Here is a 24,987-nt window from a genome sequence, read left to right as displayed (position 1 = left end):
ACAGGTGCTGGCAATATAGAAATCACACCTGAAGCCAGTTAGAATGTATAAAAGTTGACTCAACCTTTGTGTTGTGTTTCCGTGTGTGTCACACCAAGCATGGAGAAGAGAAAGAAGGGCTGAGAATTGTCTGAGGGCCTAGGAAGCAAAATAGTGGAAAAATATGAACAATCTCAAGGTTTCAAGACCATTTCCAGAGATCTTGAAATTCCTTTGTCCACTGTGCGTAAAATAATCAAGAAGTTTATAACCCATGGAACTGTGGTTAATCTCCCTGGATGTGGACGGAAGAGAAAAAAGTGACAAAAGAATGCAACACAGGATAGTTGGAATGGTGGATAAACATCCTCAGTCAACTTCCACACAAATTCAGGCTGTCCTGCAGAGTCAGGGTGCAACAGTGTCAGCTCAGACCATACGTCGTAATCTGAATGAGATGAAGCGCTATGGCAGGAGACAGAGGAGAACCCCACTGCTGACAAAGAGACATAAAAAAGCCAGACTGGAGTTTGCAAAAATGTACTTAAGTAAGCCTCAATCCTTCTGGGAGAACATTTTGTGGACAGATGAGACTAAGGTAGAGCTTTTTGGAAAAGCACGTCATTCTACCGTTTACAGAAAACAGAATGAGGCCTACAAAGAAAAGAACACAGTACCTACAGTCAAACATGGTGGAGGTTCAAGGATGTTTTGAATTGTTTTGCTGCCTCTGGCACTGGGTGCCTTGACTGTGTGCAAGGAATCATGAAATCTGGAGACTATCAAAAGATTTTGGGGTGCAATGTCGAACCTAGTGTCAGAAAGCTGGGTCTGCGTCAGCGGTCATGGGTGTTCCAGCAGGACAATGACCCCAAACATACCTCACAAAACACCAAGAAATGTTTGGAGACAAAGCGCTGGAGAGTTCTGAAGTGGCCAACAATGAGTCCAGATCTAAATCCCTTGAACACTGATGGAGAAATCTTAAAATTGCTGTTGCAAGAAGGCACCCTTCAAATCTGAGAGACCTGGAGCAGTTTGCAAAAGAAGAATGGTCCAAAATTCCAGTTGAGAGTTGTAAGAAGCCTGTTGATGGTTACAGGAAGCCATTGGTTTCAGTTATTTTTTCCCAAGGATGTGTAATATGAAGTTGAGGGTGCCAATAATTTTGTCTGGTCCTTTTTTTTGAGTTTTGTGTAAAATTATGTTAATTTTGGCCTTTTTTATTCTGCTTTTTTCTGTTGTTCCAATGCACATAAAGGAAATAAACATTTGTATACCAAAAACATTTTTGATTGCGACAATTTCTGGGAGAAATGGTGTATTTTCTGGAGAAATTCTAGGGGTGCCACTATTTTCGTCCATGACTGTATATATGTACATATTTACATATGTACAGTTGAGGATAAAATTATTAGCCCCCCTATGACAATTTCAGTTTTTCTCAAGTATTTCATAAGTGCTGTTAAACAGCTTTTCCAAACATCCTAGTTTTATTTTGGGTGTTTACATTATTTTACTTTGCACTCAGAGACAAAACTATTGTACTAAACCAAAAACTACCAGGGTCAAAATTATTATTCCCCTTTAGAACTGACCTTTCATTCGAGCCATAGAAAAAAACCACTGTTGGTCAATGACGTGCCTTAACTTTGCAATGTTGTAAAATCAAGATAAAACCAAGGGTTATTTCTCATTTTACAAACAGTATAGAAGTCTCAGAAAAACTTTAGGCTGTCACTTGAGAAGACACCATGACAAAACCAAAAGAAATCAGTTTAGACTTGAGAAATAGAATTGTTGATGCTCACAAAGCAGGAGAAGGATCTACAAAGTTACCACAGCGTTTTCAAGTGTCAAGAACTGGAGGGAGAAGTATCATCAAGAAATTCAATGAGAGACACACAGCCCAGAACAAGCCTGGCAGAGGTAGGAAGAGAAAGATTTTAGAGTCTCTGGAAAGAAATCTAGTGAGAGATGTGTCTAAAGACCCAAGAACAACTGCCAAGACACTTGTGAATGACTTAGTCAAGTCAGGAACTGTAGTCTCAAAGAAGACCATCACTAGAGCCCTGCACAGGAATGGACTGAGAGGTTGCAGACCATAAAAAACTCCCCTTTAGCTGAAGAGACACCTTCAAGCCAGACTGAAGTGTGCAAAGGACAACCTGGAGAAGGATTATGAATACTGGAAGCATGTCCTTTGGTCAGATAAAACTAAACTAGAGCTCTTTGGCCACAGAGACATCAGTGATGTTTGGAGAAAGAAGGGAGAGACGTTATCACTCAAAGAACACTGTCCCCACTGTGAAACATGGTGGTGGGAGTGTTATGCTGTGGGGATGCTTCAGTGTATGTGGAACTGGAAACCTTGTCAAGGTGGAAGGAACCATGAAGAAAGAAGGATATGTGGAGATTTAGAAAGAAAACCTGAAGCAGTCAGCAACAAAACTGGGTCTGGTTCGTTACTTTGTCCTCCAACATGACAACGACCCAAAACATATGTGGCTCTTGGTGAAGAACTATTCAGAAGACCAAAGTGAGCATTTTTGAGAGGCCTGCACAAAGCCCTGTCTTAAATCCCATTGAAAATCTGTGGGATGAACTGAAGACGAAGGTCCATGCCAGAAGGCCATCAAATCTGTAGGAGCTTGAGAGCTTTGCCAAAGAAGAATGGGCTGGGATTCCTCAGGAGACGTGTCACAGACTTGTTGAAAACTCATACATGGTGGATTGGTCATGTTTGTCCCTATTCCTGAAGTAGATAGTAGTCATATTAGGGCAGCACTATCAAATATGTAACATATAAGTAAAGTTAAGATTCTCTGATCAAGGGAGCCAACTTTTATCAGCAGCAGCTGTTTGATGTTGTTAATCCAGCTATCTCCTGCTGCCAGTCAGCAGACGGCAGGAGACACAAGTTACCACTGCAGTTATGGCGGCCATCCAAGATGGCAGTGCCCACAAAACGGCTGTGGGATTCATCTACAAGAGGGAGCTTTAGTTGATTGCTGAAGAATTGTGTTTTTATTTGCTCAAGGCAGTTCAGTTTTTCTAAGTTGTCGTCACTGTATAGCCTTCAAAATGGCAGATGTCTGATCTTTAGTTCCTGCTTTTCTTACTTCCACAGGCCTTTTCCCTCTCTCCTCTTCAGTCTTGTGTGCCTCTATTCATACTCTCAGCAGAGCTCTTCTCATCATCTGCCCTCTTGTCTGTTTCAAAATCTTCAAAGAGGTCCTCCAGCTGCCATCCTCTAAGAGTCTCTCTGTCCTTCCCTTCCATCCATCTCTCTCCTGTTTCAAGATTCTGCTTGAAACTACACAGTTGATCTCTTGCCATTGCCACTCACTCTGCTACTTTACTCCATCAGCTGTTTGTGTAACTTTAACTAGATTTTTTAAAATTTACTCCAAGAAACTGGTCATCTACCTAATGAGCCTTCATGAAAGGATGTTCTCCCTATGAGACCTTCTCATGTAGACATTTATATTCCTTTTTCTTTTTTCTCATGCCTCATTCTCAGTGATGACACCCAGATGACAGCCAGAGTCTTGTTGTATTGTAAGTGTCTGTCTGCTTTGATATTTTCCATGACCTCGTGGCTTCACCATAAGTTACTGCTAAGCAATTAGGTCACACTGCCACTGTTGTGTTGAACACTTGTGTATAGACCAGATGATCAATGTCCTATTTGTCACAGGCCAAAACTACATCAATGAGCTATTCATCATTAATGTGCATGCTGACACACTGGCAGACAAGGACAGAGTGTGTGCTGTCATTGTCACTCATATGGATGGCAGAGGGAATTTCCACAGACCTGCATTCATCAACTCTGCTTTTATCTCAGCATTTATGTTGAACTTTATAACACCCTGGATAGACTAGGTTGATATCACAGTTAGCTATTGTAAATGTTATATGATCAGAGATATGCCTTTAAAACTTAAGTTCTGTCATGTGGATGAAGACAGGCTTTATCAAGGCTTTCTGATATATTATTCTGAAGTAGTTGATCAAACTGATTCAAATACAGACGTAGGGCATAACTCTACCTCCTCCTCCAGTACTTCAACAGCTTCCTGTGCTCCTGTTTTCCACAGTGCTAATGCTACATTGATCGATGGTGATGAGGGCAATGCATTTGCTGCACAACATACAATGGAAGGACCTGTTACTGGATGTGGGCTGGAGTGTTGTTGAGAGTCAGGGGGGGAAAAAAGAACAGGCATGATCAATAAGAGGGAGGAGAATATCCAGGAAAACAAGGAATGTAGTTTACTCCCAGGGTGATATTTTTTATTAGTACAGGGTTAGCAAACCTTGTGTTTCCACATTGTGTTTTTAAATATGTAGGTAGCAAACACCTGCAAGGTGGACTTCAATTCTGAGAGATCAATTGAGATTAAATATTCATGTCAAAATAGCATTCAGGTTGAACTGAGGTCTCTAGTACTTTGCAGAGTTATGAAAAATAGCCCGACCCCTTATAAAAACACTTAAAAGTTGTTTCTTAAAAAAGGTGTCTCAGGGGAAATTAAAACAAAATTAAAGTCATCACAATTTAATCTAATCAAATTGTCCTTCAAAGTTCTTTCTGTGTGTGCAAGCGTGCGTGTGTGTGTTAGAGTGAATCTTGAATGTTTTGTGTTTTTCAAGCACCAGTGATGATTCAAAGGCCACACAGCACCACCATGGTGTCAGCTAAAGTAACAACAATGAAATTAATGCCTTCAACAGAATTTGATGTATGACGGTTAGACAGGTGGACACAGAATACAGATTGTTAAAACTAAATAATAGAAAGCAAAGTTTGGATTGAAAAAGCAAGGCTTCTCATTATTAACAAACAAATGTCACATTTTGTTTAAACACAAATAAGTGCAGTGAGATTTGTATCTGTATGAAAGTTTGCCTCTAATTTTCCTCTGTTACGTGACTGTCTGGCTTGGTTTTTAGACATTGTTTCTCACAACTTTTACACATGTCTATGCACTGAATCAAATACAAAATTTACATTATTTTTAGACAAACTTGCATGACCTGCCTTTGTTTTCAGATTTTTGTTGCACATATGGTCAAAGTTAGACTCATGTCCTCAAAGGCCATAACTGATTATTTTGTGATATATATTTTACCTTACATATCACATATGTTACCCTTGTATCTTGCAAAGGTAGGGCACCTCTGAAGTCAGAATTTATACAGCGTTGTTTCAGTCTTCCAGCCACTTAAGGCATTCTGCCTGGTCGTGGATTACACTTTTTAAATCAGTGGGCAACCTGCTCTGCTTCTACACCTTTACAGCAGAACTTGCATCTTGTAGTGGAAGTCTTAATAAAGTATCCCAACCACAATTAAATTCAACCAGTTTCTTCTACAACATTCTACAAACAAACTTCTAATTAATTTAATGTATGTTCTAATCTTATGGATGTCTCCAGATTGACATCAGTGTTTCACTTTTTATGGCACTGACAGTGTTTTCTTTACATTTCTTATGTAAGGTTAAATTTATGTAGTTTTTTCTTCTTAATAAGCTGTTTTTGTTTGAAAGTTTCCCTTGGTTTAATGATTTTTTATTTGAGGCTATAAAGGTACAACTCCATTTTCAAAAAAGTTGGGATGCTGTGTAAAATGTAAATAAAAATAGAATGCAATGAATTTAAAATCTCCCAAAAAAAAAAACATATTTTATCCACAATAGAACCAAGGCAACATATCAGACATTGAAACAGAGACATTTTACAATTAGATAAAAAAAAAATCTCCTCCTGACATTCAAATAAAAATAGGGACAGGTACTAAAAGGCTGGAAAAGTAGGTGGTGCTAATGGAAAAACAGCTGGAGGAGCATTTTTCAACTAATTAGGTTAATTGGAAACAGGTCAGTAACATGACTGGATGTAAAAGGAGCATTTTAAAGAAGCAGAGTCCTTCAGAAGTAAAGATGGGCAGAGGTTCACTAATCTGCAAAATCTGCATCTTAAAATTTTGGAAAAATTTCAGGAAAATGTTCCTTTGAACTTTGAATACCCCACCACTTACAGCCCAAAATATCATCTAAAGATTCAGAGAATCTGGAGAAATCTCTGTGAACAAGCAACAAGGCTCACAGTCAATAGTGGGTGATCGTGATCTTCAGGCCCTGAGGCAGCACTGCATTTAAAACAGGCATTGTTCTGTACTGGAAATCACTGCATGGTCTCAGGAACACATCCAGAAATGTTTGTTGGTCAACACAGTTTGTGCCATCCACAAATGCAAGTTAAAGCTGTATAATGCAAAGAAGAGTCATACGTGAACATGATCCAGAAACAATGTTGTTTTCTGAGGGCCAAAACTCATTTGAGGCCAAATGGAAAACTGTTCTGTGGTCGGATGAATCAAATTTTGAAGTTCTTTTTGGAAACGCCCTGTCCTTTGGACTAAAGAGGAGAGGGACCATCCAGGTTGTTATCCTGGCACAGTTCTAAAGTCTGCATCTCTGATGGTATGGGATTGCATTGTAGTGCCTATGACCTGGGCAGCTTATACACCTGGAAAGACACTACCAATGCTGACAAGTAGGTAGAGGTTTTAGAGCAACATATGCTGCTCTCATCCAGACAATGTCTCTTTCAGGGAAGGCCTTGCATATTTCAGCAAGACAATGCTAAACCACATACCAAACCGCACCCATCAAAACAAGCTTTGCAGTAGAAGAGTCCAGGTGTTGAACTGGCCTGCCTGCAGTCCAGACCTTTCACCAATAGAACACATCTGGCACGTCATTTAAAGACAAATCTAGCAGAGAGGGCCCAGGACTGTTGAGAAGTTAGAGTCCTGCATCAGGCAAGAATGGAACAACATTCCTCCACCAAAACTCCATCAACTGGTCTCCTCAAAAACATTTAAAGACTTGTTAAAAGAAGAGGGGATGCTACTTAGGGATGTAATGCTGCCAAAAAAATTCTAAATAAGCTATTATTTTCATGAAGTGGTAAAATGTCTAATTTTCAAAAGAACAAAAGTTCAACAGACTAAAACTTCTGGTGAAAACTTTGAATTTTGTTACAGTAGGCTATTTGACACTTCTATTGTCTCTTTAAAAAAATGTATTTAGTCTTTTCTTTTAGGAAATTCAGTCAGTCTTGTATACTTACACTTAACAAGCTGAGCTAGGATTTAGAAGAGTCTGAATCAGTTTTTGAATCAGACTTTGAGTATAAACACATTATTCATGAAGTCAGATAAGGCTGTTGGAGAGACTCAGACAGCGCTGCATCACTAAAGCTGGGACTCTTTCCAAACGCACACATCAAGGTTAACTACCCTCACCTATCCTCTTCAGTCAACACTATATTGCTGTGCAGGAACCAGTTTGACACGGCACACACGAGACAGACTGCCTCCAGTTTTTAGGCTTTTGGAAGCAAAGGATCTCATTTCCTCCCTTATCTCCCTTTCTCTCTTACACAAACATAAACAGATACACAATCTATTATCTTATGAAGTATATTTTAAACACGATGGTCTATACCAGCTTTTTTGTATTTTTCCGTCTTTTTATGCTGCTTTTCTTTGTGTAATTCAAGCTTTCAGTTCTTTTCTAGCTACATCAGTATCTCTATCCCTACTATCCCCCTCTTACTCACCATGTCTCCTCCTCCTATTCAGATTCCCAAGACAGACATTATCTGAGGGAACGGCGATTGATTTTCACCCACCCATTTTCCTCCATCTCTGTCTCTCCATGATTCTTCTCTGTACTACCATTCCTGTTGAGGAAAAACACACCTCTCCTGTCTTCCCCTTTATCTCCTTCTTTAGTTTTGCAAGGTCATGTACAACAGATTTTTCTGTTCTGTATTTCTCCTCATAACCTTTACATTTTTTATCTGCAGCACCTCTGTCTTTGGCTCAGTAGCATAGCAATATTACAGTGCTGCAGGATGTCATTCACATTATACTGCTGATTCAAATTATCAGAAAATTCCCAAAAGCTTTTTCCTCCATATTAAGAACAAAAGCAATTTGGCATGTCCGATTCCACAGCATGCACTCATAAGGAGAACTTTAAAAGCTGTAATTCTTTTTAGCTCTTTGCAGAGTTGTAGTTTCTAATTTTCTCCCTGAAAGTCACTCAGTCTTATCCCTAAGCCCTCCCTGCTCTGTGCCTCCTGATCCTTTCCTCTCCTTTTAGTCCCATTAGTTAGCTCCTGATGGGTCATTAACTATTAAACACCAGAAAAAGAGAAGAGGAGACAGTAAGGGTTGTGTCTAGTATGCAATAATGCATGCACATTAGGGGTTAACAGAGCAAGCAAAGACGGATGTTTTCTATAAAGGTAAGTGGGAGTCAGTGGGAAAAGATGAGAGCACAGCATCTGTTATTGTCCTGTGAGACAAGACACAAAGACTAATAGACAGTGTGCTGATTAATTCTATCAGCTTTATCTGGTAAGAGACTTCAATAATGCACCCCTTCTACTCTTTAGGAAATCAGTACCAGAAAACCAGGACAGGTTTTTGGTTAACATGGAAAGACAGTGAAGCCGTTAGACTTCAACAAAGCCGGATTCTTCAGTGTTTGCTCAGTCCTTGAGCTCATGGTTTGGAAAGTTAATTTAGTTTTGCTTCCATCTAGTGGTCAAAGATGAAAATAAGCTGTTTCCCCTCAAAATAAACTTAAACAATTGATATTTATGTAAAACATGAAGTATATTTAAACTTATTGGGCAGGCTGCTTGGGTATGATATGGGTATATTAACAAAAGTGATCCTAGGTAGTTTTAGCTTTTTATCCATCTAAGATCAACATTTGATTAAATAGTGGATGGTTTTCTTCACACTTTGTCCCTCATGTATTTTCAGATTTATAATAATAATATTGATAATAAATACAAATCTGATACCTTTTTGTATTCGATTTCAGACTGTCTGACTTTGGGAACTGAGATTGACCTGCAGCAGGTGGAGAACAGTGTCCTTGCCATGGAGACGGTGTTGAAAGCGTGGCTTCAAGAGCAAGGAGGGGACAGAGAGCATCTCCACCTCCTGCTGCCCAGTCCACTCGACAATCCCATGCCAGGTACAAGTACCGCTGACTAGCATTTTTCATAAGTCCTCTGGTGTTTTGGACGTGAGTTCAGCTGAAATCAGGATAGATCAGTGAGTAGAAGTGTTACTTATGTAAATATCAAATTTGTCATCAAACCTGTCAGCATATTTTTTTTTTACTTGTGTAGTGTGTATTAAGTGTGACATGCAGGAGCGTCTCATAAGCCCCGCCCTTGTCCCCTTGAATCCAAACTTGGGAATGAAGACAGAAAGCATCAGAGACTTCTTGCCCATCTCAAAGGGCAATCAGAGCCAACCTCCACAGAAACTGAGAGTGATCAAGTAAGAGACGAGGCTTAACGGGATGGGCATTAATTGAAGATGTGCTTCACAGTGGAAAATCCTGAAACATGTCTGCAATGTACTGGCTGTTTTCCCCTTTTACTAACTGTTAAATAGCTGTAATATGTAAGTTCAACAGCAAAATTATCCCAGACTCACTCTCTCTCTTTTGTCTTTTTTATTTTTGCTGTTAACCAGCAGGACAAAGTCCTTTATTCTTATGAAAAATGGCCTTTTTCTTATAAATGACACGTGTGGTATATTTGTCTCAAACAAGGGTTTTATTAACCCCCACCCCCACCCCAAAAAATTTGTATTTTATGAGCTTTGTTTGAATAACCTTTAACTTCTTCCCTTTTTAAAGCAGGTGCAAACATTCCTTTTGTAGGTAATTATATTAGTTTGCCACTTAATATGTAAGATAAAACAATGTTGCTCTTTTTACATTTAGGGTCAGTTGATTTTAATAGTCATAGTCTTTTTTTTCCAATAATAGGGAGAAAGAAGGGAGTGGTGAAATATCAGATAAAACTCTCCAGTAACATCTCAGTCTGCTTTGTTCTGCTGGAGTCATCTGCCTTGATACCTGAAAAACTCAGTTGTGAGGAGAGTACTCTGAGGAAGATAGAAGAGCTGCATATAGTACATTCTAGTCTTCATTTTTTTATTCCAATATGAAACTCAGACACAAAACACATGACCCAAGCATTCAGAAATACCAACTGAGACTTAAATTTACAGTTGCAATTGCAAAGTAGACATATTATGACAACTCACAACCAAATAGTGTACTAAGGAGAGAGCTAATCAGTTATTTTACTCATCAGAAATTGCATTAAGCATACTGTATAGCTTTAGCACATTATCAATGGCAAAATGTCCTTAATCAGTCAGTTCATGGTTGATATAAACACGTTTTCTGTAAGTCTAAAAGCCATTTTTTATCCTTTCTGATGTAATTGAGTCAAACTTTTACATAATCTTGGCTGAAAGTCTCAAAAATCTGTCTCTTTGTAAATACTTTATATAGTAATACTCTTTGAACACATTTTTAACAACAATATGATCCCCTCTGGGCAACAAGATTGTGATGGAATAAACATCTCTGCTCAAAAGCTTAAACTGTTGTTCATGAAATAGATAAAATAAACCCACATGTCCAGACAGTTACTGAAACGTACTCTATGATCACACTCTGACAGTTTTCTTCCTGTTTCCCTGATTTGCATTTGTTTGAATATTTTCCACTGCTTCAGTTGTTCAATAATCAATGTGTGCTTTTGAGTGAGAGGACTTTTTGTTAAACCACTCAGACCAAAACTCATGAGTCATTTACAGGACCGGCATTTAAATGAAGCTGTAGGACAGACAGGGATGATGTCAACGGCCTCCACTTTGCTCATTATTTGTTGTGTGTCTGCAGGCAGCACTCTGCTGATAAAGGTTATAGGAGCTTCAAGTTGATGACGTCTTCTTTGACATTGAAAGCTACTGTGCATGAAGAATTGTTCTTAAACAAAACTTGTGCCCTTCATTTAGATCTACTTGTGTGTGTTTGTGTGCACTGTGCTGAAGGAGCCTGCGTGCAGATGGAGTGTGTGAAAGTGTGTTGTATGGTCTGCCGCTGGTGATCCGCCCCACCACCTGCTGGCAGCTGGACTGGGATGAAATGGAGACCAACCACAACCTGTTCCATGCTCTTTGCCACACTCTCCAGGTGTGTAAATGCATGAGCTGTTATTTACATTTCTGACAATAAAGGTTATAATTTTTTAAAAAATCACACTTTTATTTAAGCTTAAACTATGAGACTAAGAAATCTTTGTCTGGAATTTGCAGTTTGATTTTGTTGATGATTAAGCTAATTTTTTAAATTCTGCCTTTTTATGGTGACATTTTTGCATTATGCAAACTTTCTTTGTGCTTTTTTATAGCAACAATGAAAACAGTTAAAAAATATAGTGGAATAGTAAAAAGTACAACAAGCAATTCAGTCTATATTTTGATAACCTGAAAATTAGGGGTGGGTAATTGATAAGATTTTATTGATATCGATGCCATAATCGATTCTTTTTATCGAGTAAATTCTTCAATAATTCTCTTATCAATTACTTCCTGTAAATTTTCTTTTTGATAAAAGTAGACTGTATAGGTTTTTGCTGTTAATGACCTAAAATTTATTGAGTCTGGGACATTTTACTGCACATTTTCATGTAATACAGCCTATTTAGGGCAAATTTCCAAAATAGTCAAAATGTAAAGCTTTCTCTTAGCCAACAGTACCTGAAGCACTTGTCCGAGGCTGTCATATCCAAACTTTCCAGGAGGATAAAGTGAGTAATCTTCAAGTTATTGCTAAAGTCAGTGGTTCTAAAATAGGGGTATGTGAGCCCTGGGGGACCGTGAGATTTTAAAATATATTTATTTTAAAAATGTAATCCATGCAAAAATACTTTAATATAACTAATACACATTTTAATAGAATACAAGTGTAAGTTCATACAAATATTTTTATATTAAGTAGGCTAGTAAAAGTAATTATCCCAAATACCCCTGAGTCTCCCCCATGACAGGATGGTTTGACCCACACTGGTACATGCCACATGACATCACTTGTCTGTCGCTGTAATCTCAATGTAGTCTGTCCATAAATATGTTCATTATTTTTTTCTGAAGAAATGTTTTTAACTAAGTTTATGATTTCAGTTTGAGAAGAGATCTTTATTATGGTCCCAAAAAGAGGCACTAAACTGTCAACTATTTTTGTGCACCCAAGTCCTATTTGTAACTGAGTTGATTATTTTTAAACAGGTTTTAGTTCTTTGTTTTTATTTCCAAATAGTTCAAGAGACACCACTACAGATAAGCTGTGTGTTGCACACTGATGGTTTTAAATGGTTATACGCCTGTCCAGTCACTGTGTTCACTACATTAGTTTGAATACCCACATTTAGTGATGAGAGGATTTGCCATGAATTTAGTCATGAATTATTAACATTTAAAACGCTTGCCAAAAAAAAAAAATTCCAACGTTTGAAATTTGAAAATTTTCATCAGAAACAAAGTTTTATAAATCAGATGGCTACACAGCACTGATTAATGCCTTTTATTTCAGCCAAAAAAAAAGTTTTGCGCTGTTTAGGGCATACATCACTGAAAAAACATGAAGAACCACTGACCTAGGTAATAGGCAATATGAAATATTGTAGGAAATATGAAATACCTAGTATGGTTGTAGTTATAAACTTTAAAATTTGCCGTAGGATTTTAGAAATAAATCAGCACTTTGGTGGTAAAGACTTTTAATTATACTTTTAACAAAAACTATTAAGTATTCCCTGTATTCTCAGGGAAAAGTCCAAACTTTGCCACTCATAACAAGGTAAAATGTAAAAGCACACGATGAGGTTTACCTCCTCTTGAAATCAGACTGGGATGTTTCAGATAGCTTTGATGTGCAACTCCTGATGCAAGCAGAAGTCTTTGTTTAATCTGTCATGCTGTTTTTCTCAGGTGCAATACACATGCATGAAATTGTTTGATTTAAGATTTGTTTTTCACGCTTTCAGAGTCGTGACTTGTTCCTGCTGATGCAAGTGGAATCCACACAGAGGTCCACAGCAGGAGGCCCAGGTCAGTATGTGGATGGTTACCAGTGTAACCAGTATAATAATTTAGTTTTATTTGTTTTATTGCACACATGAACAAAGAAAAAAAAAGATTTTAACAAGAAATACAACAAATGCAGTGCCTATAATATGGAAGTTTACAACAGTAGTTAAAGAAATCTGCAGGAGAAGCCAAAGAAACCCATTTACACCTGTCAAGTGGTTCTTCTATATAGAAAATTTAACACTTGCATGAACAATTAAAGTGGTCCAGATACACAGATAATCAGAAGTGCTAAAAGAAGATATTAAAAATATGGTGACAAGAGAAAAACATAAAGAAGTCAGTCCGTATGAGTGTGTATACTGAAATGCCTTGTATATGTGTGCACAAACAGGTGTGTACTCTCACTATATCCTCCAGCCTTCTCCATCGTTCTCCCTCCTTCTGAAGCCTGTGGTCTCCAGAGAGCTGCTGCTGCCCTGTTCACTGCCTGTTTCAATTCAGGAACCTACATCTGATGCTCTACAGGTTCTACAGGTGAGGTAACTTTTGATTTTCAAAGGAGTACAGGAATAGACGAGAGGGATTACAACTCGAGAGCAGAAGAGATATACTCCATATTGCATATACTGACCCCAGAGATGGCGTATGGTTGCCGGTAAAAAAAAAAGAAAAACTATGCCCTCAAATAACATCCTTCAATGCTTGCTTTAAATGCTGTAAAATATGAAAATGCTCAGAGCTGCAGTTTAAAAAGGACACTTTTTCTCTAAGCCTCGGTTTGCTCCTGGGTTGGTTGTGCTTTGATTTAGTCTGAAGTGCAATAGAAACACATGAAAATTAGAAAAGATTAACCGCAATTGTATGTTTCTCTCATGAAGGCTATCAAAACTAAAAACTAAATGTATGCAGAGATTATAGAAAGTAATAAAAACAGTTATTAGCACCACAGCTTATCAACATTTCATGGTTTATTTTGTGTATTTTGGGCAGGATGTGTTCTCTGTTTCTCTGCCAGGCTTGTCTCAGCCAGTTGGACGAGGAGGTAATGTTTAACCCTCTGTCTCTGACCAGTAACCTCTACCAGAACCTCAAAAGCAGAGGTCTACTCTCCCAGCCCCGGTACCCATACAGGTCAGAGAAGCATGACAATAATTAAACAGGGATGATTCAAAAATTCAGCTTAATCTTTCATTTTGTGGGATATTTTTATTGATTCATTCCTTTGTGCACAATGATGACTGTGGCAATGCAGAATTAAAGATGTACTTCAAAAATGTCCAGGTTGCAACCAGCAGCTGCCCACAGAGACCATCCTCAGCCACCAGATGGCCCTAAATCCACAGGCAGACGACTGCCCAAACAAGTAAGCACATCCACAAACACAGTTTTATGTCAGGGCAAAGGGCAGCATGTGCTGCTCATAAACAAGCACAACGGTTATGACTTGACTGCAGCTAACAACAACGTTCAAGACAAATTAACCTACAAGATCATGATAGAGTATTTCCTGGAACTTTGAAGAGGATGTTTGCAGAGAATCTGCTCTTAACCAATGCACCCTCCACTTCATCCTCAGTTTGAAGTCAAGGCGATAGATGGCAGCATATACCATTATCATTGAAGGGATAAATACAGAGACCCAAGCAGAAATTCTAGCTTCATTTGTCTACAAGAAGAGGGAGAGTAATTCAAACAGATATTTATTGAACCCAAGAGAGGGTTGTTATTTTTGGGTGACCCCAGTGTTTTAACACTCTCCTTAAAACTACCTTAACATTTTCAGCAAACAGGCTTATCGGGAAGATAAGTAGGAGTTCGTGTTTCAGAGGCACTGCTTATACTTATGACTGTAGCATAAAGCAGTGTAGGGTTTAAAGCAGTGATATTTACGCTCCTGTAATGTTTCCCTTTTCATTGTGAACATGATGGAGGTGTAACGGACTGACATGGTGATCTCCCATTGTGCCGGCAGTAACAGAGAGGATCCAGGGGCGAAAACTTGTGCTCTTTCATGCTCCTGCAAAGCAAAAACGCAGTGTAAAATAACGGGGGCCACCATATAGCCAATGCTGTGGTATCAGTATGAATGTCTCAAGATGAAACGATGATGAAGCTTCATCATGGCACTGTTTCAGAAATGTACTGTGGAAACACAGTGTGTTTTATCTAATTTATTACATTTGGTAATGCAATTTAGAGTAACATTTATTTAATTTGGTAATGCATCCCTGCATTTGTTTATTTTATCACATTATATTAAACTGTGTGAGAAATGTCTTTGTTTTTGAAAAGCTCAAAACCCACTGACATTGAAAATGTGTAAAGTAACCACACGATATAAAAATGTTGGAACATACATTTTATTTTTAATAATGTTTGTATTTTATAAGCTTTTAGTTTATTCTTTTTTTTTGTTGTTGTTTTTTGTTTGTTTGGTTTTTTTTGCAAAATTTTAATGTAAAAAAAAAGACATCTGCATCAGGTCAAAACCTCCTATCTCCAAAATCACTACTTGTTAGGAAATGAAATAAACTGGAAATTTTCACATTATTCAACAATAAATTGTCACAGTCAGAATTATACTTGACACTTTTAAGCAGTTTAAAAGTTGTAAAAAATCTACTCACATGGAAAGGGTGACCAAAACTACTGATCTATGACCAAAAAAAAACTGAAAAATAGAGATAGGAGGTTTTGACCTGATGCTGATGACTAACATTTAAATGTAAATGTTAACAGTGCCATTTTCCACTTGAAGCAACTCAAAAATGTACAAGTTAGTAACTAAGTTAATTAATTTAGTTAAATTTCCCCAATTATTCAGAATAACATTTATGGAAGCCCATTCCCAACACCTAAAAAAAAAAAAAATGTGAAAGTTAGGCAATTCTAAAAATAACAAACCAAAAAAAGAAAAGGAATCCTAAGTGAAAAACTCAAAAAGTTTAAGATAAAAAGTCAAAATTATGAGAGAAAAAGTTGAAATTGTAAGATAAAAAGTCATAATTATGGAGTAAAAGTTGAAATTAAGACATAAAATATTGAAATTATGAGATAAAAAGTTTAAATGATGAGGTAAAAAAAAAAAAAAACTTATATTTAAAACTGATAATTATGAGATTAAATTAATCTGATAACTATGACTTTTTTTTATCTCATAATTACATTTTATCTGATAATTATAAACCTTTTATCTGATAACTATGACTTTTTTTATCTCAAATTCTGACTTTTTATCTCATAATTTTTTATCTCATAATTACATTTTATCTCAGAGTTTTGACTTGTTAACTCATAATTATGACTTAGGATTTAGGACACTGATAAAACTTTCTGCATCTGTTTCATCATGCAACACCTCCATGTTAGAAAGGTGTCTCTTGCAGACTTTAAATGTAAATGCCACTGTGCAGACAAAGATCAAACTATGTGTCATAGGTCTCTCACCCAGCGGCAGCAGTGATCGACTTCAGTCCTCCTGAATAAAGGATAGAGATAATTGATGGATTAGATAGATGGAACTTGTAGAATATATATTGTGTGCTTACTTAACATTTTTGTTGTTTTTTTTTTTTGTGGCTCACTTTGAAAAATCCATCCTTCAGTGTTATTTTGTTACTCTTGCTGTGACGGCAGAGTGAGTCATCAAGGGTGATAAGTCATCTGACATGCAAATAGTTCATTGCATCTGTAAAATGCAGAAAATATCTGCTCTGCATTTGTTCTTCTTTCCTCTCTCGCATGCTCTTTTTTCATACTGTACACTGAAACTGAACCTGAGTTTCTAACTTTAAGTTCTCTGTAGTTCTATTGTGTCCTCATCATCTTGATTTCCTCCACAATTCTTTTTTTACCTCTGCTTCACTCTCTTCAAAGTGTTACCCCCTCTCTTTTACCTAACTCTTTATTTTTCACCTCTGTCTTACTAATCAAGGTCAAAGTAAAGAGTTTCCTGATTTCAGATATGAAGGTTGTATTTTTTGCCTTTATAGCCTCCGAGCCAATGTCGCCAACTAGGAACACACACCAAGGTCAGGGCCACTGTGGCTCCCTTCCCATCTTCCTCCTCCCACTCCTACTCCTCGCTTTCCTCCCTGGGACCTCCCCCTGCAAAAGCCGCTCGTCCCACTCTGACACTCCTCAGCAGCAGAAGCAGTGGAAGCCGCAGGGCACCAGTTCCTACTCATCAGGACATAAACGAGAGCAGTGATGACCCCATGGTTATAGAGTAGAAATGCCTGAGTGTGGGTGGATTTAAGTGGAGTGAGAGAGCAAAACAGAAGTGTGTAGATCCAAAATAATTGAATTGGTATGCATACTTGAGTATCCTGGCTTGTCACTTTAAAGATGTTATTTACTGATTTACAGGATGGACTTGTTAACAAAAAAAATTCAACACCATTGTTGAGTTAGTATCAGTCATCTCATAGAGGTTTAAGTGACTTGTCTCATGCAGTACAGTGTGGGTAGTTGCCGCTCTTTTTATTTATCTCTGCTTAGTTCTCACCACTCAACCATTGTTAGCTAACGCTGACCTAAGTTGTGTGTGCAGTTGTGATCAAGTGTGATAGGAAAGTCTGTGCCCTCTGCAGAGTGCTGAGGAAGCAAATCTTTGGTATCACAAACCACAATGAAAAAAAAGAGATGAAAAGACGGGAAACAGCAGAACAAAGCCTAAAAGAGAAAAAATGGAGGGAGTGAAACATAGTGACTAAAGGGAACCAAAGGTGGGTGGTGTGAGAGATCAGAGGGAGATAAAAGGATAGAAAGCATCAACTTTATCTCACAGCACAACATTGTGCCCAAACCGACACAAATATTTGAACTGAAACAGGCATGAGTTTCCTAATTCTGATTCAGGCATGGTAAGCACATATACTGTAGCTATATCACAAGACTACTGCTGTAGCTCTGCACTACACATTCCATTTCCCGCTTTGCCCTTAAGCCCCAGTCTGAACACAGCTTCACTGTTTTAATGAGACACAGAATCAAGAAGCAGACAGAGGGGCCTCTCTGCTCTCTGTCACCCCCACACCAAGCTCTCTCTCAGGGGGTTGAAAGTAAGTTGAGGGAGGGTGAATGGAGGGACAACAAATACGAGGCTTAAAGTCCAAAACGTGTTGTTAATCTTTAAAATACTTTTAAATGCTGTCTTTATTTGTGATGAAGATGTGTTTCTGTGAGCAAGGGGTCAATTCAGGTTCCTGATTGATGAGTAATTTTAACGTACTCTGTTCCAAAGAGTTTCGTCAGCCACACAAACACTCAAAGCTTAAACAGTCTCCCGCCATTCCTCCCCCTCACCGAACCGTCAAACATGCGGGACGACCCGCCGCATAGCTGCAAATGGCACGGTGATGTTGTGATGTCACAGGACTTCCACATTCACATCCACAACGATCCTTTTGTTTCTCAAGAGGATTTGACGGGACCTCAAAAACTGCCCACTCCTCTCTCTCTCATGCTGCTCTCACTCACTTTTTTTTCACTCTGTGCTCTTTGTGATTTCACAAGTTGAGTTGAAGTGTGTAGGATCAAACTTCATCAGCAGCTTCTCAATCACTTCAAAGGTCAAACGCCTAATGCCAAAGTTTAACCCAAAACACACTGACTACACTTCTCTTTGAATGTCACAGCTGTGAGAGAGTAACAAGGCATGACAAGAATCAATACAAGTGTTTAGTATGGTGTTTGACAAAGTGTCACAACTCAGTTCTCTTTTTTCATGTTTGTTATTAATGTGCATCCTCATCCCATTGTTCTAAATTGAGTTTGTTCCTAATCTAGTTTGTGTTCTGAGTAATTTTTTCACTATAAATTCATATAAGTTGCTGATATTTCAGGATTCAGGATTGTATGTTATGAATTTTTATATACATATTCTTTTACCTTCTCTCTGTTTTTCACAGTTTGACAAGTAAGTGAATAAATTCAAAGAATTATTCTGTGTGAGTACTTTTATGATAAGTTCTCTATAAGTGAAAAAGACTAACAGACCTGTTTTTTGGAAAGATGATGGTTATCTTACTCTCCTGAGGCCTGAGCTTTTGTTCAGAGAACATTTTTAGTGTCTCCCACTTATTCAGGATAAGTAGGATCTGATAAGTAAAAATATCAGCCTTGACTTTGAAAAGGAATTTCTTGGTAATTTTCCTGTCCAAAATCTCTTATATTTCAAAGTATAAATATATTTTTATATTCCATGAAAATTAGCAAAAAATGTCTTGAAACAGCCCTAAATCTTTCAGTGAAACCTTATCATTAAGCCTCATAATTCAAATAAAAATGTCCTCAAAAATTCCTCAAAATATCCAAAATTCCTTGAAAATGACAAACATCCCAAAAAATGTGTAATTTCCATGAAATTTTAAAGGACAACCCCTACCCCAAAATTCCCAAACCAATTCCAAAAAATGTAAAAATAAATTTACCAAATTCACATGAAAATGGAAAAAAAATTCAAAGCATTTTTTCCCCCAAATCTTCCAAAGAAACTCACCAAAACAAACATATCATCTACATTTCCATGAAAATACTTGATCATTCAAAGTAAATTCCAAACAGCAATTTTCCCAACGTTTCAAGCAAATTCCTTAAACTTGAATGGACATTTCTGACAATTATCTCCTACAGCCTAATAGTAGAAACGATGACTATGTTGTAGGAGAGCCAAAATGTCGTGTCCTTATATGTGCATGCAGGGTCTTAGGAGGTTCAACCTTAAATGCTCCCTATTTCCCTGCAGAGTACTGAAAACTGTCCCATAATTGTCAGATTAGACTCTCTGTATGGACATTTTTTTTATTTTTTTTTTTAAACAAAAACATTTCTGCTTGTTAGAATGTTGTGGCTGCATAAAACAAAAGAATGTAAATATAGAGTAGACATTACAAATATTCAGGCCAAAACTCACCTTAAAGATGAGACAATGAAAATACTACCAGTATAATTTAGTTAAACAATAACAAGGAGATGACCTTGATGAACCAAATTCAACTTGAACCATTTTAAAGATTTAAGGCTGTTGGTGGTGTGAGCAGATATATACGTGACCCAAAATAGACAGATATTTGACAACTGGTTTAGCAGAGCTTCATTCTACACCAATCTCATAGTCATGTGCCTGCCTGTGAAACACGGATCATTTCATTCTAACTATATGATGTTTACTGTCTTATTCTACATAATTTGCCTTTTTTCCCTTCAAGCAAATAATGAATCACAGCCTTTCTTGGTGTAAATAATTCAATTCTGAGAGTAACTATTACAATTAGTCAACCTTTGCAACATTGGAGATAAAACTTGAATTATTTTGTCTTCCTGTAGTTACTTTTATTTGTGAATCATTTTGTGTGTTTGTTTTTATAAACTACAAATGTTGTGCTTTCTCAACTTTGCAATTTCCCTGCACTTCACATCAAAAAGTTTCCTCAATGTTAAAACGAATTAATACCTTAGCTCATGATATTTATTCTGCATTTCCTTTGATTTGTACCATCAAGGGAACTCCTATGTTGCAAATAGAAAATAAAGTGAGTTATTTTAAAGTCAGTGAGTTAAAAAAGGCATTTCACATTATGTCACTATTGGCAAAAGGGGACCAATTACTTTTTACAATGTAAAGCTTTTGTTGAAGACACTCCTTGTCATATAGTGTTAATTATGGTCACTGTGTGACCGTAGTAGCCGTGGTCACACCCCATGGTCATTATGTGGCCAATTGGGGTATAAGTAATAACTCCAGCAAGATAAAGCTTGTGTGCTTCTCATGTAGCTTGAACAGACCAGGCAGCACATGAACATTAAAGGTCACATATTTTACCTCTTTAAGACAAGTTTATTTTGATCTCAGAGGTCCCCAAAACATGCCTGTGAAGTCTGTTAATGAAAAAACAATCCAGTATTGGATTTTCGCATGTCTAAAAACCCTCCATTTCAGCCCTGCTCGGAATGAGCCGTTTCTGTGTCTGTGGCTTTATATGTTAACGAGCTGTCTGACTCCGCCCCTCTCAGGAAATGGATGTGGCTCTCCTGATTCTCCTCTCAGCTGGCAGCTGGAGAGGAGGGCTGAACTTTCTTCCAAGCAGGGGGGGCCAACCAAACCGGGGGGGCGATGCTAACTCCCCACATGACATCATGAGGGGAACTCTGAGAACGGCTTGTTTCAGCACACATTTTCTGAAAGGTGAAGAGAGAGAGGGGGAGTGAATGGATTTTTCTGATTCTTGGGGGGATTGTGGACAGGCCAGGGTCACATATTTTTGTCAAAAAAGCCAGAAAAAGTGTACTTTGCATAACATGTGACCTTTAAGATTTGGTATAGACTTTTTTTTTTACAAATGATAAACTGAGATTAAACCTCAGCCCCCCTTTAAAAATCACACTTTCCCCCTTAAAACCCTTTTAGGTCACTGGATATATTTAAAATTATTAAACATGAAAAATGTTTTTCTTTTTTTTTTTTTTTTTTTGGTCATTAACTCCAGTCCTCAACATGTATAGCATATGTGAATTCATTTACATCATTTTCACCCTCTAAATGCCAGTTTATTTCCATACTGAAATTTTTTTTACACAGAAATGAGGATTATCAGTCTGGGATATGTCAATTATTAGCAACAACACTGATTTGATAGATTATTACATTTGTGCAGTTACAAAAAAATGCAAAAAAAACTTATACTTTCCATCCTGCAGCCCTAAAAGGGATACTGTAAATAAATAGCCTTCATAAGTAATCAAAACATGATACACTAATATTACATTCCAAATGTTTGATCAACTTTTTGAACTCTGAAATGAAATAGATTTAAAATATGTTTAAAAAAAATGTTTGCAGACAGGTAGAAATGACAAACGTCCAACTTTATTGGCAGGTGCACCTGCATAATCAAATTGAGGCGCCTGGCTGCACTGTTTACATTCTGCTCTGCTTTTATGATGCAGACATGGTTGCAAAGGTCAAGGAATAAAAGGACACTATTTCCAAAGAATAAACTTGGCTTAACCCTCTAAATCTCTATAACCCTGAAGAGCATTTTGTGCCATATAATGTTGAGATATGTATAAGAAATGAGTGAATCAGATGAAAAGCACTAAAAACTACAACTTTGGAGGCATAAGTCCAGGATGCATTCCCAGTATAATCAGATTCATGTTTTTATACCATGGCTGTGAGATACAAAAATACAATTTTTCCTGGTTTTCATCAATACATTTTTTTTGCACAGATTTCAGTGTTTGTGTTGGCTACACGTACACACTCATCTGCACACACACTCATTTCTGAATCACAAACACACCAGACTCTGACATCCATAGAAAACATCCACTGGCTTTCAGTCACTGTTATATCGTATCAGTTCAAACAAGGTAATCATCTCCCACAACGCCTCTCTGCAAACATTGAAAAATGGCCACATCTGGTCATCTGGTGTTGATTTTTTGTGTTTGCAGTCCTTTTTTTTTCCTTTGAACAACAGGATTGGCAAGGAATTAACAGGATTTCGTATTTCTGTATTGCAATGGCAGTAGAATGAAAATAAGTGGTTTTAATGATAGTCAGGGGGGCCAATAAGGGCACCAGAGGGAAGACTGTCAGTTTTTATGTTAAAAATGAACATCTTTGTCAGATATCCTAGCATAATAACTGCCAAAATGAGAGCAAAAAATACAACTGAAAAGTCCTAAAAGGGTTATGGGAGGGTTAAAAAAGCAAAAGAGCACCATATAACTGAAACTGAAAAAGTGAGTTGTGCAACTTCAGATTTTGTTAGCAATCCTACACGGGCAGATATATCCTATTTGCTGAGGGTGAGGAGGTGACCAATTGCCACGTTAATGTGTCTTATTAAATATATGTAAATATATTGAATATATGTCTGTGTATAGCTGTCATCTCACTTTGCCTTCTAAGGTCAGTATTTTTGGATGTGAATGTCTCAACTTCCTGTTTCTTGGAACTTAAAATATTTTGTCGTTACAAACTATTTTGCATTTTCCATTGTGAGCCAAAGAACCCATTATAGTTCTATCTGGTTAAGAGAAAATAGTATTTTTATTCATAGGAGTCTATGTCTGAGTCAAGAGTGCAAAACCTGCAAGATCCACCCCCCTAAGACCCTACCCTTCTTCACCAAAGGTCAGAGGTCTTTTAGGTATTTTTTTTTAATAAATAAATGTACCTTCTTTGAATTAACAATGGTTAATCACGATTTGAACCAAAAAAACATGGAAGTACAACACGGTTATATGTCATCTAAGGTTAGAATATGTACACAGGTCCAAAAAACCCTCTAGGCTGGTTACAGGTCTGATATTAGTGCTGCTTCCTGCTTTACTCTGTTTTTCTGTGATGGCAAGAAGAGAGAAAGTCGTTACAACCGACATAAACTGTCTCTTTCCTGTGATTGTCCTTACAGGCCGCGAGAGCAGCAAAGACTCCAGTGTCCATGCAGCAACAGAGTGTGAACTCAAATCGCTATCACTACTTGCAAACAGTTCACAGGCAGAAAAAAAAGAAATCACGCCTCCCAAAAGCAGAGATGAGTGAGAACAGAAAGAGGAAGTGCAGGCTACTGACAGGGAAGTGAGGTTGCAGAGTTAGGGGGAACCTTAAGTACAATCTTGCTAACAGAAATCTGAAAAGTCTGTAAACCTATGCACCTTAAGTCAGCACTGAGAGAGTGAATGAGCCTGACTGGGTTTGCCCACGCAGAGCCAAAAATAAAGCAGGAGGTCTGCAGTCAAAGGCAAAAGGAAACCAGGCTGTTTCAGGTGTGTCTGAAGGCAGAAGACACAAATCCCCATCAGATGTGAGCAAGAGGAAGTTCTCAAATTAAGTGTACTGTGGTCTTAAATAGAATGTGGTCATGAAGCTGCGTTTCTATTCATAAGAGCAACTGACAGGTGTGACATTTTTTCAAGATCAGAATTACGTGATGTCTCACAAATGCTGTTCAGTTATTTTAGCCTTTTTTTCTATCCTGCTGCCTAAATCGTCAGCTGCACCTTCCTCTGTCTTTTTACTGTAGCAGTGGAAAGTGTTTCTGAGAGTGCAGAGATTGCAAATAATTAAAGCCTAGTTTCTGTGCCTCTTGCTGTTCTCTTTAACCTTTAAAAGAGAAAACCTTGATAGAACAACTACATGTCAATGAAAGACACAGAAAGGCAAACGCTGTGACATGTGTGATCTGAGAAGCAGACATGCAGAGCTCTCCAGATAAAAGTTGCTGACCATTAATAGCACAGTGTGGTTCAAATTGTAATGAACAAGAACGCCTACATAATCATGTCTTCAGCATTACTGTATACTTTATAGTAATGCAGTAATGCTGAAATTGTGTCTTCTTTATTTAACAGGCTACTTTGTTGATAGATCAACAAATTTAAATGAAACTGTGAAGTGTTATTAGAGTGAAGCGGTGGAGTGCAGACGAGGTTAGCAGTAAAGCAACATAAGCACCAGAAACTGCAATACAGCAGGCATGTATGTGCAATTCTGACACGTTCACAAAGCTGTCAAACACATGCATTCAGCCATACTGCAGTGGGGGGTTGTCGTTATGCGAAAGTGTGAGAAGATGAGAGAAGTATTAAAAAAGACGGAAAGCTTTTCGCAACACTGAAACCACATTTAAACATTTTTTTTGTTTCATTTTCTTTAACAAATTTAATTTTGCAAACTTCTATTAATCAATATTTCCTTCCAGAATATCTTTGAAAATGGATCTGAAACATTCAGACAAAATACTCTCCTATAATCCACAGCTCAATGTAGCTCAAAGAGTCTACATATAAAGTCATAGTAAGGACCTCTAAAGGAGACATCTACTGTTTTCTAAATTATAAACTATGCAGAAATGACCAGGGCCCAGATCTGATCAGTTCAAATTTTGACTTGTCAGGTTGATCCAAATAGAACTGGATTTAATGCATAATCATAGAGTTTTGTAACCTGACACGCCAGATGGATTTGTTTCACACATCCATCTGGAAAAGCTTCGA

The 24,987-nt window shown here is 37.6% G+C and overlaps 2 protein-coding genes across 3 annotated transcripts in view; one reads left to right on the top strand and one right to left on the bottom strand.

The window, feature by feature from the left end:
* LOC121504525 (meiosis 1 associated protein) overlaps nt 1-18,915 on the top strand; it is a 43,489-nt gene extending 24,574 nt beyond the window's left edge. For both annotated transcript variants that reach the window (XM_041779376.1, XM_041779375.1), the window contains exons 5-12: nt 8,897-9,052; nt 9,210-9,363; nt 10,939-11,080; nt 12,933-12,996; nt 13,370-13,512; nt 13,994-14,109; nt 14,260-14,341; nt 16,971-18,915. In XM_041779376.1, coding sequence (XP_041635310.1) covers nt 8,897-9,052; nt 9,210-9,363; nt 10,939-11,080; nt 12,933-12,996; nt 13,370-13,512; nt 13,994-14,109; nt 14,260-14,341; nt 16,971-17,210 — 1,097 coding nt within the window. In that variant the 3' untranslated portion in view covers nt 17,211-18,915. The remainder of the gene's footprint in view (nt 1-8,896; nt 9,053-9,209; nt 9,364-10,938; nt 11,081-12,932; nt 12,997-13,369; nt 13,513-13,993; nt 14,110-14,259; nt 14,342-16,970) is intronic.
* dok1b (docking protein 1b) overlaps nt 14,374-24,987 on the bottom strand; it is a 31,671-nt gene continuing 21,057 nt past the window's right edge. The window contains exons 6-7 of the mRNA XM_041779374.1: nt 16,426-16,456; nt 14,374-14,995 (exon numbers count right to left, since the gene is read on the bottom strand). Of these exons, the coding sequence (XP_041635308.1) occupies nt 14,890-14,995; nt 16,426-16,456 (137 nt within the window). The 3' untranslated portion in view covers nt 14,374-14,889. The remainder of the gene's footprint in view (nt 14,996-16,425; nt 16,457-24,987) is intronic.

This window comes from Cheilinus undulatus, linkage group 22, assembly GCF_018320785.1.
Source record: "Cheilinus undulatus linkage group 22, ASM1832078v1, whole genome shotgun sequence".
In the NCBI taxonomy this organism is placed as follows: domain Eukaryota; kingdom Metazoa; phylum Chordata; class Actinopteri; order Labriformes; family Labridae; genus Cheilinus; species Cheilinus undulatus.
This window is presented reverse-complemented; position numbering and strand designations above follow the sequence as displayed.